General features: G+C 40.0%; 1 protein-coding gene across 3 annotated transcripts in view; it reads left to right on the top strand.

Moving 5' to 3' along the window:
• Window positions 1–17,177, top strand: part of usp20 (ubiquitin specific peptidase 20) — a 64,152-nt gene that overhangs the window by 28,811 nt on the left and 18,164 nt on the right. For all 3 annotated transcript variants that reach the window (XM_080212424.1, XM_080212426.1, XM_080212425.1), the window contains 8 exons: window positions 912–1,049; window positions 1,497–1,609; window positions 4,456–4,628; window positions 6,017–6,111; window positions 7,155–7,188; window positions 8,400–8,445; window positions 12,168–12,348; window positions 13,726–13,852. In XM_080212424.1, the coding sequence (XP_080068550.1) occupies window positions 912–1,049; window positions 1,497–1,609; window positions 4,456–4,628; window positions 6,017–6,111; window positions 7,155–7,188; window positions 8,400–8,445; window positions 12,168–12,348; window positions 13,726–13,852 (907 nt within the window). The remainder of the gene's footprint in view (window positions 1–911; window positions 1,050–1,496; window positions 1,610–4,455; window positions 4,629–6,016; window positions 6,112–7,154; window positions 7,189–8,399; window positions 8,446–12,167; window positions 12,349–13,725; window positions 13,853–17,177) is intronic.

The following is a 17,177-nucleotide window of genomic DNA, read 5'->3' on the forward strand; positions in this document are numbered from 1 at the left end:
CTGTGATAGATTTATAGGTGACAGAGGACTGGGCACCTCCCAGCACTCAGTGTAAAGCTTACCATCGGCGGTGGCCTGGTGGCACTGGTTAGCACTGCTGCCAGGGACCTGGGTTCAATTCCGGCCTTAGGTGATTGTGGAGTTTGTACGTTCTCCCCATGTTTGTGTGGGTTTCCTGCCATGTTCCAAAGTGTAGAATGTTGAATGTTTTCTCTGGGTGTTCCAGTTTCTCCCTGCAGTCCAAAGATGTGCAAGTTAGGTGGATAGGCCATGCTAAATTGCCCCTTAGTATCAGGGAAACTAGCTCCATGGGGTTGTGAGGATAGGGTCTGGGTGGGATTCTGGTCAGTGCAGACTCGATGGGCAGAATGGCCTCCTTCTGCAGTGTAGGATTCTATGATTCTAAGTGGCTTGGTGCCATATTTTGTTTCATCACTTCTGTAAAGCATCTTGGGACATTTTATTATGTTAAAAGGTGCTATATAAATGTAAGTTGTTGTTTCTGATGGTCATGGTGGCACAGTGATTAGCAGTACTGCCTCACAGCATCAGGAACCCAGGTTCAATTCCTGGCTTAGGTGACTGTGCGGGGTTTGCACGTTCTCCCTGTGTCTGCGTGGGTTTCCTCTGGATGCCTCGGTTTCCTTCCACAGTCCAAAAGATGTGCAGGTTAGGTGGATTGGCCATTCTAAATTGCCTTAGTGTTCCAAGATGTGTAGATTAGAGGGATTCGTGGGGTTACGGCAATAGGGCCTGGGTGAAATGCTGTGTCAGAAAGTTGGTGCAGACTCGATGGGCCAAATGGCAGCCTCCTGCACTGTAGGGATTCTATAATGTGTTCTGTCCAGCAGTCTTATTCAGAAGCTTTATGGCATAATCAGTGTGGGTTGACTCCTGTTGATCTTTTCTAGAACCTGACAATGATGTAAACATGCGCTGCACATCTCGATCCTGCAGTCCCATCCACCAGGAAGTGCATTCCAGTTTGTCCAGCAGCCCACCTCGTGCCAGTCCAATGCGGGCAGTGTCATCGTTTTCATTCAAAAAAGGTACCATTCTCCCTAGTGCCAAATTTTTAATTTAAAGCTTGAACATCTTTATCCTTCCTGTCATAGGTAGTTGTTAGAATTCTGTCTTTTTTTATAGTGAGTTCCTTTGCAATTCAAATTGATGTTTCTAACCAGAATGCTTAAAACATTCTTAGTAACTGAAAGGCAGCACGTTTTAGCCAAGTGAGGATCTTGCATTAGCATAGTTTTGATCATGGAGAGAAAATACTGCCTGATTTGGCTTCATAGTGTAATTATAAAATCTTTGCCATTTAAAAAGATACTGAAAATGATTTTATCCAACTGCCATTGCCCTTGCATACCTTATTAGCTTGTGACCACATGAATCTGGAAATTTTGCGTTTTTCCATAAAATAATAATATGGAATTTTGTTTTAGTCACATCTGCAGAATGTAATTCAGTTCTCTTTTGTTTCCTTCCCTCAGCCCAGCTTCTGTTATCTGCCAAAAAGAGAAAGCAGGCCAAGTATCGGAGTGTAATTTCTGATATCTTTGATGGGTCGATATTGAGTCTAGTCCAGTGTCTCACCTGTGACAGAGTAAGCTGCACTCACGTTTTTACAGAGTAATATGGCACAGGTTCCTGTGTTTGTCCAGAGCAGTCGATGTGCTTTATGCTTTTCTTATTCTATAACTGGATGCTTGCCAAATGGAATCCCTCCATTACGGGTCGTGTGTGTTTGATGTTAAACTTTCTCTTGATGGAATTATCTTGCTGGAAGCAGGATTGCCATTTGTCATCGTTTTCAGCTGAGAGGCAGATGCACAGTTAAACAAGAATATCCAAACATTGCAACCTGAGATATGGTGCTGTGTCGCTAGCTTTGTAAAACTAGCTGCCTGTCTCACCATTGCCATACATCAAAATTATTGTATTTGCGCAGTTGATACAAACTAAACGCATCATAGAAAGTTAAGTCTAGTCTGTTTCAGTCTAACAACATGATGAAATTTCCAAAGATGTGCAGGTTGATTGGCCATGCTAAATTGACCCTCAGTGTCAGGGAGACTAGGGGGGTAAATATGTGGAGTTACAGGGATAGGGCCTGGGTGGGATTGTTGTTGCACGATTGATGGGCCGAATGGCCTCCTGCACTGTAGATTCTGCCATTCCAAATTGTACTGCCAGTCAACACCTGGTGCTGAGCATTAACATATTATTGCAATTTTGGAGTCTTATTCCTTCAGGTTTGAGACTTAAAAACTCCCTCAGTGTTAGAAGCATCAGCTCATATTGGAGCTTGAACCCATAAGATAAACTAGGTATACAACTAAAACATGAGCAAGAGAAAGGATGGGTTGATTTATTATTGTCGCATTTATTGGGATGTAGTGAAAAGTACTTCTTGCGTGCTGTACAGGCAAAACATACTGTTCTTGGAGTACGTAGGAGAGAAGGAAAGGAGAGTGTGCAGAATATTGTGTTACGGTCATAGCTAAAGTATAGAGAAAGCTTAATATATGGTAAGTCCATTCAAAAGTCTAGCAGCAGGATTCATCCTAAAACATAAGAGGTGCACCGACTGCAATGTTTGTGTAAGTTACAATATACTTGAAACTATTTAAAAAGGTAGGGATACAGAAAGCTAGAAATTATTGGCCAGTTAGCTTAGCATCTGTTGTCAGAAGAATATTAAAAGCCATTATTTAATAAGTTCAAGGTAATCAGGCAGAGTCAACATGGTTTTGTGAAAGGGAAATCATGTTTAACCAACTTTATTGGAGTTCATTGAGGAAGTAGCATGAAGATAAAGGGGAACCAATGGATACACCGGACTTAGATTTCCAGAAGGTATTTGATAAAGTGCCACATCAAAAGTTGTTGTGGAAAATAAATGCCCATGGGATCTAGGTAATATGTTGACATGGATAGAGCTTTGGCTGGCAAACTTTGGCTTAATAGTCGGCATAAGTGGTCTTTTCGGTTGACAAGGTGTAATGTTGCTGTGCCATATGAATCATGCTGTGCCCTGAACTGTTTGCAATTTATATAAATGACATGGATGTACGGATTGAACGGAAGATTGCTCAATTTGATGACACGAAGATGGGTAGGAAATTATGTGGTGAAGAATACATGAGGAATCTACAAGCTTATGTAAGATAAGTGAGTGGGCAAAGATCTGGCTGATAGAATATAAATTGTCCATTTTGACATGGAGAATAAAAATGAAGTGGATTATCTAAATGGTGAAAGATTGCAGAGGGCTCTGGGTGCTCTAGTGCATGAATCATGAAAGGCTAGTATGCAGTTACAGCAAAAAAAAGGAAAGTTAATAGGAGGTTATGCTTCAGTTATACAGGGTGCTAATGAGACTGCATTGGCGTATTGGGTATAGTGTTGATTATCTTATTAAAGGAAGGATAAAATTGCTTTGGAAAGGTTTACCAGACAAATAGCTGGAATGAGTGGATTGTCTTACGTGGAAAAGTTGGACAGACTAGGCTTGTTTCCGCTAGAAGAGTAAGAAGCAACTTGATTGAACACAAATAGTAGCAGGTGTCGGCTACCAGGTCCTTCAGTCCTGCCCAGCATTCAATATGACCATGCCTGATCACTACCAGCCTCAACACCTTTTCTGTGCCATTTCCTCATAGCCCTCTATTCCTCAATCTATCAAGTGTTTATCCACCTTCACTTTGAATATTTCTACTGATCCACCGCCCCTTGGGGCAGAGAATTCCAGAGATTCAACATCCTCTGCAAGAGGAAATTTCTACGCACCTCAGTATTAAATGACTGGCCCTTTATCTTGTTGCTATGTCCCAGTGTTCAAGACTAGTGAAAATATCTCGCCCAGCTACCCTGTCAAGCTCCCTCAGGATCTGGTATGTTTGAATAAGGTCACCCCTCACTCTTAACTCCAAGGATTACAGATCCAGACTATTTAGTTTCTCTTGATAGTTTCATCTTATCTGAACAATAAGATCCTGAGGGATCTCAACAGGCTGGATGTTGAGAGGATGTTTCCCCTTGTCAAGAATGTGGAACTAGGGATCATTTTAAGAATAAGGGGTCACCCATTTAAAACTGAGATGAGATTAATTTCTCTGAGTGAGTCTCTGGAATTCTCCATCAAAAGGCGTGGAAGTAGAGTTGCTAAATACGTTTAAGGCAGAGGTGGATCGATTCTTAATAAGAATGGGGGTGATATCTTATTGAGGTAAGAATGGAGCTGATACGTAATTGGGGATAGGAGGAATGCAGATTTTAGGTTACAATCAGATCACCCATGATCTTATTAAATGGGGAGCAGGCGTGAGGGGCTGAACGGCCCATTTCTGTTTCTGTGAAGTAACTAACTGCACAAAACCAGCAATTTTGGATTCTGACTTTAAACCTCTTGTCTTGTATGTTAACTTTCTTGTTTCTTTCCTGTTGCAGATTTCCTCTACAGTGGAAACATTTCAGGATTTGTCATTGCCAATTCCTGGGAAGGAGGACCTGGCAAAACTACATGCATCTATCCACCAAAACATACCAGTGAAAACTGGCACCTGCACTGATGCCTACACAACACAGGGATGGGTAGCATTTATTATGGATTATATTAGAAGGTGAATGGTGTTTGCAAAACATGCTGGATACTGCATGACTATTATACTTGTCTCCCAAGCTATTTGTATTATTTTAATGCCCATTATAAATTTGCATTTAGTACAATGGAATTGTTTGCACATTTAGTGTTTAGTTGTTTTCTAAGATCATGTGTCAAATTTCTTGTCAATCAAAGCTGGTGTGGCTTTGGTCCATTTCTTGTTAAACTTGTCCTCCCTTTGTACAATTTTTTTTCTAAACCTATGTTTTTTAAAAATGAATGTCATTGAGCGGGTAGGTGGCACAGTGGTTATCACTGCTGCCTCACAGTGCCAGGGGCCTGGGTTCGATTCCCAGCTTTGGGTCGTTGTCTGTGCGGAGTCTGCATGTTCTGCCTGTTTTTTTTTTGTGGGTTTCCTCCCACAGTCCAAAAGAGGTGCTTCTTAGGTGCATTGGCCAAGCTAAATTCTCCCATGTATCCGAACAGACGCTGGAGTGTGGCGACTCTGGGATTTTCACACTGACTTCATTGCAGTGTTAATGTAAGTCTACTTGTGACACTAATACATTTTAAAAGGTGTGCACTCATTCAGTAAGGCATAAGGGAAAAGGAATGGTGCTGTGAGGGGATATCCAGGCCACGTTTGTGCAACTCACTTGCAACCTCATCTCTGCATAACTGACATATCTGTTTGTTTAGATGTTTTGTCTGTGAGATGCATGGACCCGAACAGGCACCGAAGCATGGCGACTAGGGGCCTTAATTGCAGTATTAATGTAAGCCTTACTTGTGACTTATAAGTAAACTTTAAAAATGATGAAATGGGTGCAATCTGCACAAGTGTCCTCACTGCATTCCCTGCAGAATAAATTTGGTTCAGTTCAGAGTTGAAAAGCATCAGGGTATTATGCGAGTTTTAAGGTCGTCTGGACAAATACATGAATAGGATGGGAATAGAGGGATATGGTCCCCAGAAGGGTAGAGGGTTTTAGTTGAGTCGGGCAGCATGGTCAGTGCAGGCTTGGAGGGCTGAAGAGCCTGTTCCTGCACTGTAATTTTCTTTGTTCATTATTAAGAAAAATAGCAGGAATTCCAGTTTCATAAACCAAAACCTGATTTGAGTTTTCTATCTTTTGTATTTCAAGTGTAGATCTGTAAATTTTAATAGTTTTATTTAATCTGCTAGTTTTAATTCCATGTTGTAATGGTCACTCACCTTTTTATTTACTTCCTTATTGAATGGCGGGGCAGGCTCAAAGGGCTAGATGGCCTACTCCTGCTCCTATTTCTTATGTTCTTATGTTCTTAAAACCTATCATTCTCCTCCTGGTTGTACCTCTTGACTTTAGCTCAAAGCTAAAATACTCACATTGACTGACCGTGGAATTTATACAATTCTCGTTGCAGATTTGTCGTGTCCTGCATCCCGAGCTGGTTCTGGGGTCCTGTAGTGACTTTAGAAGATTGTTTAGCTGCCTTTTTTGCTGCTGATGAGCTGAAAGGCGAGTTCAGTGAGATTTATTCTGTACTGTTTGCTTTTCGTAGAAATACATAGAAGTTGCAACGTGGAAGCAGGCCATTCGGCCCAACCAGTCCATGTCGGCATTTACCCTCCACGTGAGCATATAGTTCTTATTGCATTTACCCACCTTGTTCTCATATCCCCATTTTCCTTCATTCACCTGTCCAGCCTCGTTTTGTCCTAGTTTCTGCCTCAGCTGCTAACCCCAGCAGTGAATTCCCCCACAGCTGTAGAACTTTGTGTAAAGATGATTCTCCTGCAGTATATCTCCTATCCTTTATCTGCAACACTCTTTATGACATAGAGCATTGTTTAAATAGCTCTAGGTTTTTCACTTATACAGTGATTCTTACATTTAAGCAGGTGCCCTGGATATCACTTTCAAAAAAACGAGCGAGGGCAAGTTTTATCCTGGCCAAAGACTATAGTTACACTTGATCAGTATTACTGAAAATAGATTATCTGATCATTTTCACATTGCTGTTTGTGGGAGCTTGGTATGCACAAATTGGCTGGGATGTTTCCTAAATTCCAGCGTTTGCTACACTTCAAAAGTACATAATTGCCTGTGAAGAGCCTTGGAACATTGTGAAAGGTGCTATATAAATGCAACTAATTTTTCTTTCAACCTCTTAAGTTCTTGTGTTTAATTGACTATTTGTAGACTTTTTTTAATCACTCAATGATAGATTTCAACTGCTAACTTTAATAACCTGTCGGAAAGCAGGACCAATTGAAACGGTCCTCAAAGCCACTTGCCGTCCATGTGAGCATTCAGTTCTTATCACATGTACCTACCATGTATTCCTATCTCCAGTTATCCCAGGGGTATGAGAACCAGGTGGTAAAATGTGATGAAAACTATATGCTTATGTTGAGCGTAAACACCTTCTGGGACTCTTGTGTTCTACATCTGTCCTGCTTTCTGGACAGATTATTAGTGAGCAATTGGAAACTATAAAAATCTTACAAGTAGCACATTTAATAGTTGCCCTCAAACTGTGTGTTTGTCTTTTTTTGCAGGTGACAATATGTACAGTTGTGAGCGATGCAAGAAGTAAGTTGGAATACAAACCTGCTTTTCTTTGAGCTGTGTTTCCTGTAGTTCAGTGAATTGTTCTGATGTTTTTAGTAAATATGAGATAATCAGTTTGATCTCCATACACATTACACATAACTATACGTTCCAGTATCAGCTTGTGATCTGTTTTGACTGAGACATTAAACTGAGGCCACGTCTGCTCTCTTAGGCATAAGTCAGTCAAGGCGTTATTTTGAGAGTAGGTAAGAAAAAAAGCAATAAAAGTAGAAAATACGAGTAATACTCAGATCTAGCGGCATCTGTGCAGTGAGGAAATAAGGGTTAAAGTTTCAGGTCAATTGCCCCTCAAAGCTCAGGAATAGGTGTTGGGAGAAGTTGCTTCCTGATTCCTAGGACCTTAAGGTTTAGAACGCATGGGGATGCTATTGACCAACATCTCAATCAATCTGTGTATTCCCTCTGATTCATAGGCTATGAATAATCACAGAAGTAAAACGGAGTGAATTGAACCACCTTGCTTTTCTTATCCCCTCTCCCAAATGTCTCCCTTTAGTTAATTTCTTGTAACTTCATTTTTAAGTTGATCTTTCACTTCAACCTATCTGTAATTGCAACACTACATTTTTGACTTGATTTGTTATTGTCATATGAATTGGTAGACAGTAAGAAGTGTTTTTTGCGCACTATACAGACAGAGCACACTGTTCATAGAGAAGGGAAGGAGAGAATACAGAATGTAGGGTCACAATTGTTGTTAGGGTGTAGAGAAAGTTCAACTTGGGTCCATTCAAAAGTCTGACAGCAGGGAAGAAGCTTGTACCCTTTTCCCGATGGAAGAGAATATGTCTGGGGTGCGTGGGGTCCTTAATTATGCTGGCTGTTTTTCCAAGGCAGTGGGGGTGTAGGCAATGACAGTGTGTGGGAGGCGGTTTTGAATGATGGATTGGGCTTCATTCATGAGCATTTGTAGTTTCATTCTGCACCCTCTCCTTTTCTCCTCAATGTACTCTATGAACTGTGTTTTGTCTATAGCGTGCAAGAAATACTTTTCAATGTATCACAATACAGGTGACAATAATAAATCAAAGTGAGAGTTGAATGGTTTGAGGGCAAGATGAATGCTTTGTCGCTGTTTAAATTGCAGACATAAATGTGGATTATTCCAATGTGTGCATGGTGTTTGCATTGTTTAAGTTCACTAATCTTGTGCGCTTCCTTTTTTTAAGGTTAAGAAATGGAGTCAAGTACTGTAAAGTCCTTAAACTTCCAGAGGTAGGTGGCAAACATCTAACCTACTAAGTTTCACTTATCATTATCTAGTTTTATTAACCAGCTGCTGATGAAGTCATTCCTTTTTTAGTACGCAAGTCTGTCTACAATAAGTTGACATATCCTAATTGGAAGCATAATTATGCAAAATATTGAAGTTGCCATTCCCATTTGTTATGTTATTGTCTTAAGCTGCAAGAAAAAGTATCAAAAGCACAGAAATGGCTTTATGTTCTATTTTGAACATGCAAGCTTGCTACCAGAATAAGGACTGCATGAAGTGATTTGAAGGAAGCCGTTTTGTGCTTTGGTGTTTTTTGGCTCCGATGTACAAGTTTCTATTACTGCTCAATTATCAAACCAGATTTTGTTGTCATACACTAATAGCATAATGGTAAATTTAAATCATATTAAACAGAATTTCATATGCAGGCTAGTATGTTCCAGTTCTGCAATTCAACACCATTAGCTGTATATTTCAGCAGAAGAAAATTAAGTTCAGTGGTGAAGTTTAATTTAATGGATTTCTCAGTCGAATACCGTAGTATCTTGTTACAGTTGGTTCCCAGACCAGGTCCCCAAATTTGTTAAACTTCGTCCCTTCTGTGGGAACTAGAATTTATGATTCTAGACAGGAAACTCCTAATGGTTACGTTCCCAAATGAGGAGGGGTGAAGTGGCTCTCTGTCTTTATTCAACCCCCCTTGTTGGTCACAGCAAGGTTAATTTGAAAGGATCCCTTCCCTTGTGGATACCTTTTCCCAGTCCGAATGTATTTGTTTTAAAAACAGCCAATTTAATGAACCATTTTTGATTAAGAAAGGAAATTCATTAGCAATGCAAGAAAAATAATAAAATCACAAGCGCATGCATGTGAAGCGAGTCCCCAAATAAGTTTGTAAAACAAGATATGCAATTTAGTCTTTGACCTTTTCCATGAGGAGTAGATGGTGAAATGTTGCGGTTGCTAAGTTGTGTGGATCTGAACTTTGATTAGTTGGTTTAGAGATTCCTGTTTTACCAGTTTGGCTGAGAAGATGCCCTACTTCCTTTTGAACCGTAGCACAGCTAAGTTGTTTTGCTCCCAGCAGTTGGAGACCGAGTGAGACTTAGCCAGCCAGCATATGGATGACTCAGTCAATGCCCTTCAGCTGTGATCTTCACAGCACAGGAACTGGGAAAGCAGATTAGCACACAGAGATTCAAATTGCAGTTGCTTATTTAATTCCTTGTGTATTCCTGCAAGGGGAAACCACAAACCAGTCTGGGGCATAACTTAAAATATATGATTCCTGCTGAGATGACGATCAGCTTCCATTATCTCCACAGGAGATTACAATTTAGTCTATATTGCTTCTTTCTTGAAATGACGCTGTCTGAAATAAGGATGTGACATTCAGTTGTATTGCAGGACTGAGTATAATCCATGCAGGTACTTTTCAGACAGTCACTGAAATACATTCTCAGAATTTAAATTCCCAGTCATTTTTAGCTTAAGTGACCCTTTTTAAGCCACACCTTATTTTAAAAGTTCCAACATGTCCGTGTCTTATTTCAAAATTCAACATGTCTATAATTCATTATTATATGCACTTGATTTTGGCAACATAAGAACGTAAGAAATAGGAGCAGGAGTAGGCTATCTAGCCCTTCTAGCCTGCCCCGCCATTCAATAAGATCATGGCTGATCTGAAGTGGATCAGTTCCACTTTCCCGCTTTCTCCCCATAACCCTTAATTCCCTTGTCTGTCAAAAACCTATCTACCCGTGACTTAAATATATTTAGCGAGGTAGCCTCCACTGCTTCAACGGGCAGAGAATTCTGTTCTAGGCAAAACTATATCCAAACCACAAGTATATATTTTGAGAGAAAAATGAATCTATAATTATGACCTTGTACACAATAGTTTGTATAAAAAATTTAGCATTGACATCTATCATTTCTTGTTTTTTTTCATACATTGTGTGTATGTAATTGATACTTTATTTTTGCTGGTAACATTATTATTTTATGAATAAGTTCTTTTGGTCCTATTTTGTAACCTTGTTTCCTTAAAGAAACATTCAGTATGAGCCAGTTTTCTGTTAAATCATTAAATTAAAATACTGACCAGCTGTGACTGCATATTATCTGGCTATTTTAATCTCAGCTGCTCCTAAATCACCTTGAGTTCAGTGGACATAAAGACTGTGTGACAATAGATAGGAACCAGCAATTGTTGTGATAAAAAGCAAATTACTGCAGGTGCTGGAATCTGAAGCAGAAACAAAAAATGCTGGAAATTTTCAACAGGTCTGATAGCATCTTTGGAGATGAGTTTTGAGTCTACTGGCTCTTGTGATTAATTTTATTTATCTTTAAGTGGATAACAGATTGAATCCACTGTGGCCTGGTGCCAGGCCAATGTCCAGTTCTCATGCCTGTTCATCCCCAATGTTTAATGTTTGGTCCACCTCTTCAGACCTAGCTGTGCCATTTCTGTGAGGAGGGGAGAGCTGTTTCCATTCTGCAGCCCTTTAAAAGAATTGGGAATTTTGCAGGAATGGCAGATACTGATTTGTTGCGAGATAATTGCAATTTGATTTCCTTCCTGCATCTTACCAAGGTGTCTCCCTCATATTGTGAATTCTTTGTTCAGCTGATCCAGCTTAGATTAGAAGATTGTAAAAACGGTTGCAGTTAATTTACAGTAAACTCTGCTGTGGGGGAGGAGCAGAGGAATAGGACTAATTGGATAATACTCTTGAAGAACACAATGGGCTGAATGAACACCCTCTGTGTTGCATGATTCTATGAAATGGTAACTGCAGTAATCTTATCTAGGACAGGGATTTGATGGGAGGATAGTGTTAATTGTACATTTGAGCAGATAGTGTTGTACACTTTGGTGGATAGTGTTAATTGTATATTTGGGCGTTTAATTGTGTTCAGGTGGTTTACCTCTTCCCCTATATAGGAGCAGAATTGGCTTAGTAGGTGCACCGTAGATAATGGCTTGTCTCTGTAATAACATCCTGAAAGTGTATAAAGACGTGACTCCAGTTCTGTACTTCACCACCTGACTGTATTTTGACAGTCTCGTTACCAACACACATAACTTGATTGAGGCTTATTCTTGTGTGAATACCTACACTATTGTAGCAATTATATTATTTTTTTAAAAAGTTATATCCAACACAGTGATGTAATTCTAACAAATTTGAGGACAAGGCCTTGCCCTCAGTCAGCTGATGTAGGTAAAGGTTGCTTTACCTACAAGATGGGTGGGGGATTGAGTTAACCCTGTACGACTGGTTTATGATGCAAGCATGGGTTCAGTTCCCATACCGGCTGAGATTATTCATGAAGGCCCCGCCTTCTCAGCCTTGCTGCTTGCCTGAGGTATGAGCCACAGGTTAAATTGCCACTTAAAGGGGACAGCAGCCAATGCATACCTGGAACAGTAGTGATTTTATACAATGGTAACAGATCAGGAGAGACTTTAGAAACTCAGTACACAGTATCATCTGGTGGCCAAATCCTGCAATTGCATTGTGATAATTGGCAAAGCAAAGCTGATTGGGGAATGTTGACAGCAACCTACAATGGGAAGTGCTGACGGAAGAAAAAAGGTCTTACTAACAGGAAACAAATTTGGTAAATAGGAAATGTGTGGTCTATGCAAGATTTGTAATCAGGTTTTGAGCAGTAGCATTAATTTTAAATTCTTGTGTCTCATTTCCAGATTCTGTGTGTTCATTTGAAACGCTTTCGACATGAAGTGATGTACTCCTTTAAAGTAAATAGCCATGTGTCTTTCCCATTGGAAGGTCTTGACCTTCGACCCTTTCTTTCCAAGGAGAGTGCATCCCAAATCACAACCTATGATCTTTTGTCTGTTATCTGTCACCACGGAACCGCAGGCAGTAAGTGAACACTGTGTAATTCTTTGAAACAGATGACGAATGCTTCACAAGAGTCTTGTTGTTTAAAGTTTTTAAAGTATATTTATTAGTGTCATAAGTAGGCTACATTAACACTGTAATGAAGTTATGGTGAAAATCCCCTAGTCGCCACATTCCTGTGCCTGTTCGGGCACACTGAGGGAGCATGGCCAATGCACCCTAACCAGCCCGTCTTTCAGACTGTGGGAGGAAACTGGAGCACCTGGAGACCTCGCAGATGGGGAGAAAGTGCAGACTCCAAAGAGACAGTGACCCAAGCCAGGAATCGAACCTGGGTCCCTGGCGCTGTGAGGCAATAGTGCTAACCACTGTGCCACCAATGCTGCTGCTGCCAGTTTGGCTGTGACTGCTATAGATGCAAATGTGTTTTCTTTTGTATTCCACCTACTGAATTGTTCAAAAATCGCAAGTTAGAAAGAAAACTATTGTAACCTGTGGCCCTCATTTAAAATCACTGTTGTAAAATTGTAAACGAGCAATCATAGTTTTAACTTCTGCAAAAATGGTGCTAAACTAGTTGTTCCACAAGTTATCTCGAATAGATAATGTAAAGTGTGTTCTGGGAGTATAGTCACTGACTTCCATGAGCTGTCGAGAACAAGGGAATAAGCGTTTTCAAAGAAAGGTGTGGTCACCACCGCCTGTTAGTTTGAAGTCACAATCTGCTCAAAAATGATCTTTTTTGATTGTGTGAATAAAACAAGAGTATTTTTGGTTTGAATGAAGTAACTTGGAATTAAAAGGCGTGGACTCTTGTATGGTTTTCAATTTAAAAAAGATATTACGGCATCCATAGAAAAATAGAGAATTTAATTGTTGAAGTAAGCTTTATGGCTGCAAGTTTAACTTTCTTTGTAGCCTGCATTGAAGCAGACTGTGGAGCTCAAGGGGCTACAGGTGCTTGCACTCACACAGATGCACAATCTTGTGTTCCTGTTAGTTTATTAACATAATGATTTTTGGTGTTCTGATTTAAGATTTATCCAGCATTTGAAGCAGCAGCCTTAAGAAGAGCTCTTCCCAAATCTCCAGCCCACAAATTTCAAGCACGATAAACCAGTGAGTAAGAAGCATACGGTCCACCCCTCTTAATTCAAAATTTCTTGCATTCAAATTGAGTTTTATTTTATTACGCACTAAATTCCTACTTTACTCGGAATTCAAATAACAGCCCCCACCCAAAAAAGTAAGTTTTAATTGTTAGGCGTAGACGAGTTGAACACCATTGCCTGACTTCGAGGGCCAGATTCAGCCAAAGTCAGATGTTTGCTCTTGGGCGTTTTTCAGTTCCTATCGATTGCAGTGATTCAACCTTCTATTAAACTGTTGTTTCTCCAGGTGGCCACTACATAGCTTATTGCCAGAATGTAATTAATGGCCAGTGGTACGAGTTTGATGATCAGTATGTTACAGAGGTCCATGAGACGGTCGTACAGAATGCTGAGGCTTATGTGCTTTTTTACAGGTGAGGAACGCTTGAATGGTTATGGCTAAAACGTGCTGCTTAAAATCTAGTGATCGGAATACTTATGCGTATAATCCAAGCTGATACAAGTGCCACACTGTCAGAGGTGCTGTCTTTTGATTGAGATATTTAAAGTATGGTCCCATCTGCTCCCTCAAGTGGGCATAAATGATTCATGGAAGTATTTCAAAGTTGATCGGGGGAATTCCCACCCACTCTTAGATGTGAAGATTTTTGGCACAGCTTCTTTATAGAAACTTCTGTTTTGTATACCAGTTCCATAAGGTATATCTCAAAATAGTGAAATATTTCAGTACAAGTTGTCTAGATTTGAATCTTACAGCTTTATAAACTGTTCTTCCTCTTTTCCTCACTCCATCTGCAAAGTACAAAGCTCTACATGATTCAGCACCTGGTAGACACTTGCTTGATGTATCAGTCACCCATTAGTATCTGAAACTGGAAGCATCATGCTGATTTTCGACATCCTGGGGGGATTCTCTAGCTTTCCTGCATGTGTTCCTTATGGCAGGAGGCAGTGTGTTGTTGGCTGGTGGTAGGATCTTCTGGTCCCGCTGCTATCAGTGGGATTTCCCATTGACTGCACTCCACACTGCTGGGAAACCTGCGGTGGGGGCATTGGGTGTGCCATCAACGGAACCAGAAGATCTCTCTGGCATGAACAGTCGGAGAATTCCAGACCATATTTTCGTGCTGTCAGTGGTTGCTTATTAACCTTGCATGCTTAGCACCATTTTCTCAGCCAAGGTTTTTACTTCATAACTGTACGCAATGATCATAGTAGCAAAGGATGCTCCCTCAATTCTCTTTGTCCAACATCACCAGGCTGTGAACCAAGTATTTACTTTCAATAATAAGAAAGCTGGCTTTTATGTCAAATTGTATTTTCTGTTGTTGGGGACCAATTCAGAAACTCCAAGTACACTGAAGTTTGCCTAGATCCTAACTGTTTTTGATTTTAGCAATAGTGTGAGCATAGGTGTTTCACTCCAGGTATGATTCTATTGACTCACTAGGATGCCTTTATTAAAGCAAACTTTATTTAACAGCACAGTTTAACTATAACAAGAATTAGCGAAGCTTTTACAAGTGGAAATACTTAACCATGACCAGATGCAATTATTAACTGCTAGCCTATCTCTCTTAGTTCCAATTTAAGCTCCAGCAAGTGAGATAAGAGCTGCTGCTCCATGCAAACCCAAGCAGGCACTGCCTGCTTTTCTCTCTGTAAGCCTAACTCCTCCCATTAGCGCATGACATACTCTTGTCGATCAACCTCGTACTCTGAAACCCCAGGGGACAATCCAAAAAATAACAAAACTGTATTAACCAGGATTGAAACAAACACCCTAATAATTAGGAGCAATTATTCATCTGTGTTCCCAGCAGGTGGGCTGCTGGTCACAGACAAATCAGTACAGTAATCAGAGCTGAAGTTTGAAACAGCTCCTTCATGAGAAAAATGACACATATACATTTCTTAAAAGCAGAGTATTGTCACACTGTGAATCAAAATGTGAACTGCTACCAGCAAAAAGAGTAATGGACTTTGCTCCTTTTTATATATTTCCAGATAATTTTTTGGTTTGGTAGTACAAATAGAGAACTAATTTTCAATCAAAATTAGTTGGTTTTTTGCATTCAGACTCTGGTAAATTTCTTCACTTGGAGTGACTTAGTAGTGAGATAAAACATGGGGATTCTTGGAACTGATGCTGTGCTTTTTCAAATTGCTTTATAAAGCTGGTAACTGATGGATGTAATGTCTCAGGTCAAATTGTTAAACATTATATATTGTCCTTGGGAGCCTACTATCATTAGATCCATCCCACAATGGGCATGTTTTGGAGAACAGGGCTTGATGTTACCTGAGTGGATCAGCATGGGGGTCTTGTGCTGCAAAAACGTGCTGTAGTCTTTCAAAATTGAATTGAGCCTGCTTCACTATGTTTCAAGCAACTTTTCAATGCAAAATTACTCTCAGCTTCCATGACTTCCTTTTTTTTAACGTAAAAGCAGCTGAAAACTGAAGCAAGTGTTTTCTGAACTATAATTTATCAATTATGAAATTTATCATTGGTTATGAAACAAAATGCATGTTTATGGACTGAACTTGTAAACTTTTAAAGTTTGTTTATTAGTGTCACAAGTAGGTTTACTGCAATGAAGTTGCTGTGAAAACCCCCTAGTTGCCACACTCTAGCACCTGTTTGGGTACATTGAGGGAGAATTTACATGGCCAATGCACCTAACCAGCATGTCTTTCGAACTGTGGGAGGAAACCCATGCAGAGAACGTGCAGACTCCGCACAGACAGTGGCCCAAGTCGGGAATCGAACCCGAGTCCCTGGTGCTAAGAGGCAGCATTGCAAACCACTGTGCTACCCAGGTGCAAGTTAAATTTCCAAGGCTGATGGGAGAGATTCATAAAAGGAAAGTATAGGATATGGGAACAACATTAGGGGAATATTTTATGTATATGTTTAGCAAGTAAAATAGTGAGAGTTGCTCTTTTGAGGTTTTGGCCAATTTTCTCCCCTCTACTCCTGAATGTATTAATTCCTGCTAGAAAATGGTTCTACAGTTCATTCTGTAATCTGATGGGTTGACATTTAATTCTGTCATGAGATAATTGCCTCCATTCTGAACATAGTTTCTGAACCCTTTTTGTACTCCAGGACTGTTTGACGCAGTGCCCTGAAGCCCAGCCAAAATGAATTGGTTTACTTCTGCCAGAATTCTAAATGATGTCCGGAAAAAGATACTGCATTATTTTTAAGCTAAAATTTCCTGTAGCTAAATCTTAGGAATTAGGAGCCGAAGTAGGCAAATTTAGCCCTTCCAGACTGCTCTGCCATTCAAATAGATCATGACTGATCTCTTCCTGGTCTCAAATCCATCTCCCCACCTGTTCCCCATATCCCCTTATACCTTTTTATATTAGAAATATATCTATCTATCTCTTAAAACCATTCAACGATTCAGACTCCTCCGAGCTATGGGGCACCAAGTTCCGCAAATTCACCATCTGCGAGGAGAAGTTCCTCCTCATCTCAGTTTTAAATTTGCCGCTTCTCAACCTATACCTGTTCTAGATCTTTGTGTATAATCTATGTTAGTTTGGTTTACATTTTGTAGATGAGCATTTGCTTTTTGTATACACCACTTCAAAACTTACTAATTTTGAAACTGATATTGAAAACTTTTTGTATTTAAAAAGCTTTTTCATGATTATATTGCTTTTGTGCTTGTGCTTTTTTCACTGTCCAGCCAAATAAATCTGTTTTCAAGAGTTTTCTGGGAA

This window comes from Carcharhinus amblyrhynchos, chromosome 25 (assembly GCF_965287045.1).
Source record: "Carcharhinus amblyrhynchos chromosome 25, sCarAmb.v2.hapA, whole genome shotgun sequence".
Lineage (NCBI taxonomy): Eukaryota > Metazoa > Chordata > Chondrichthyes > Carcharhiniformes > Carcharhinidae > Carcharhinus > Carcharhinus amblyrhynchos.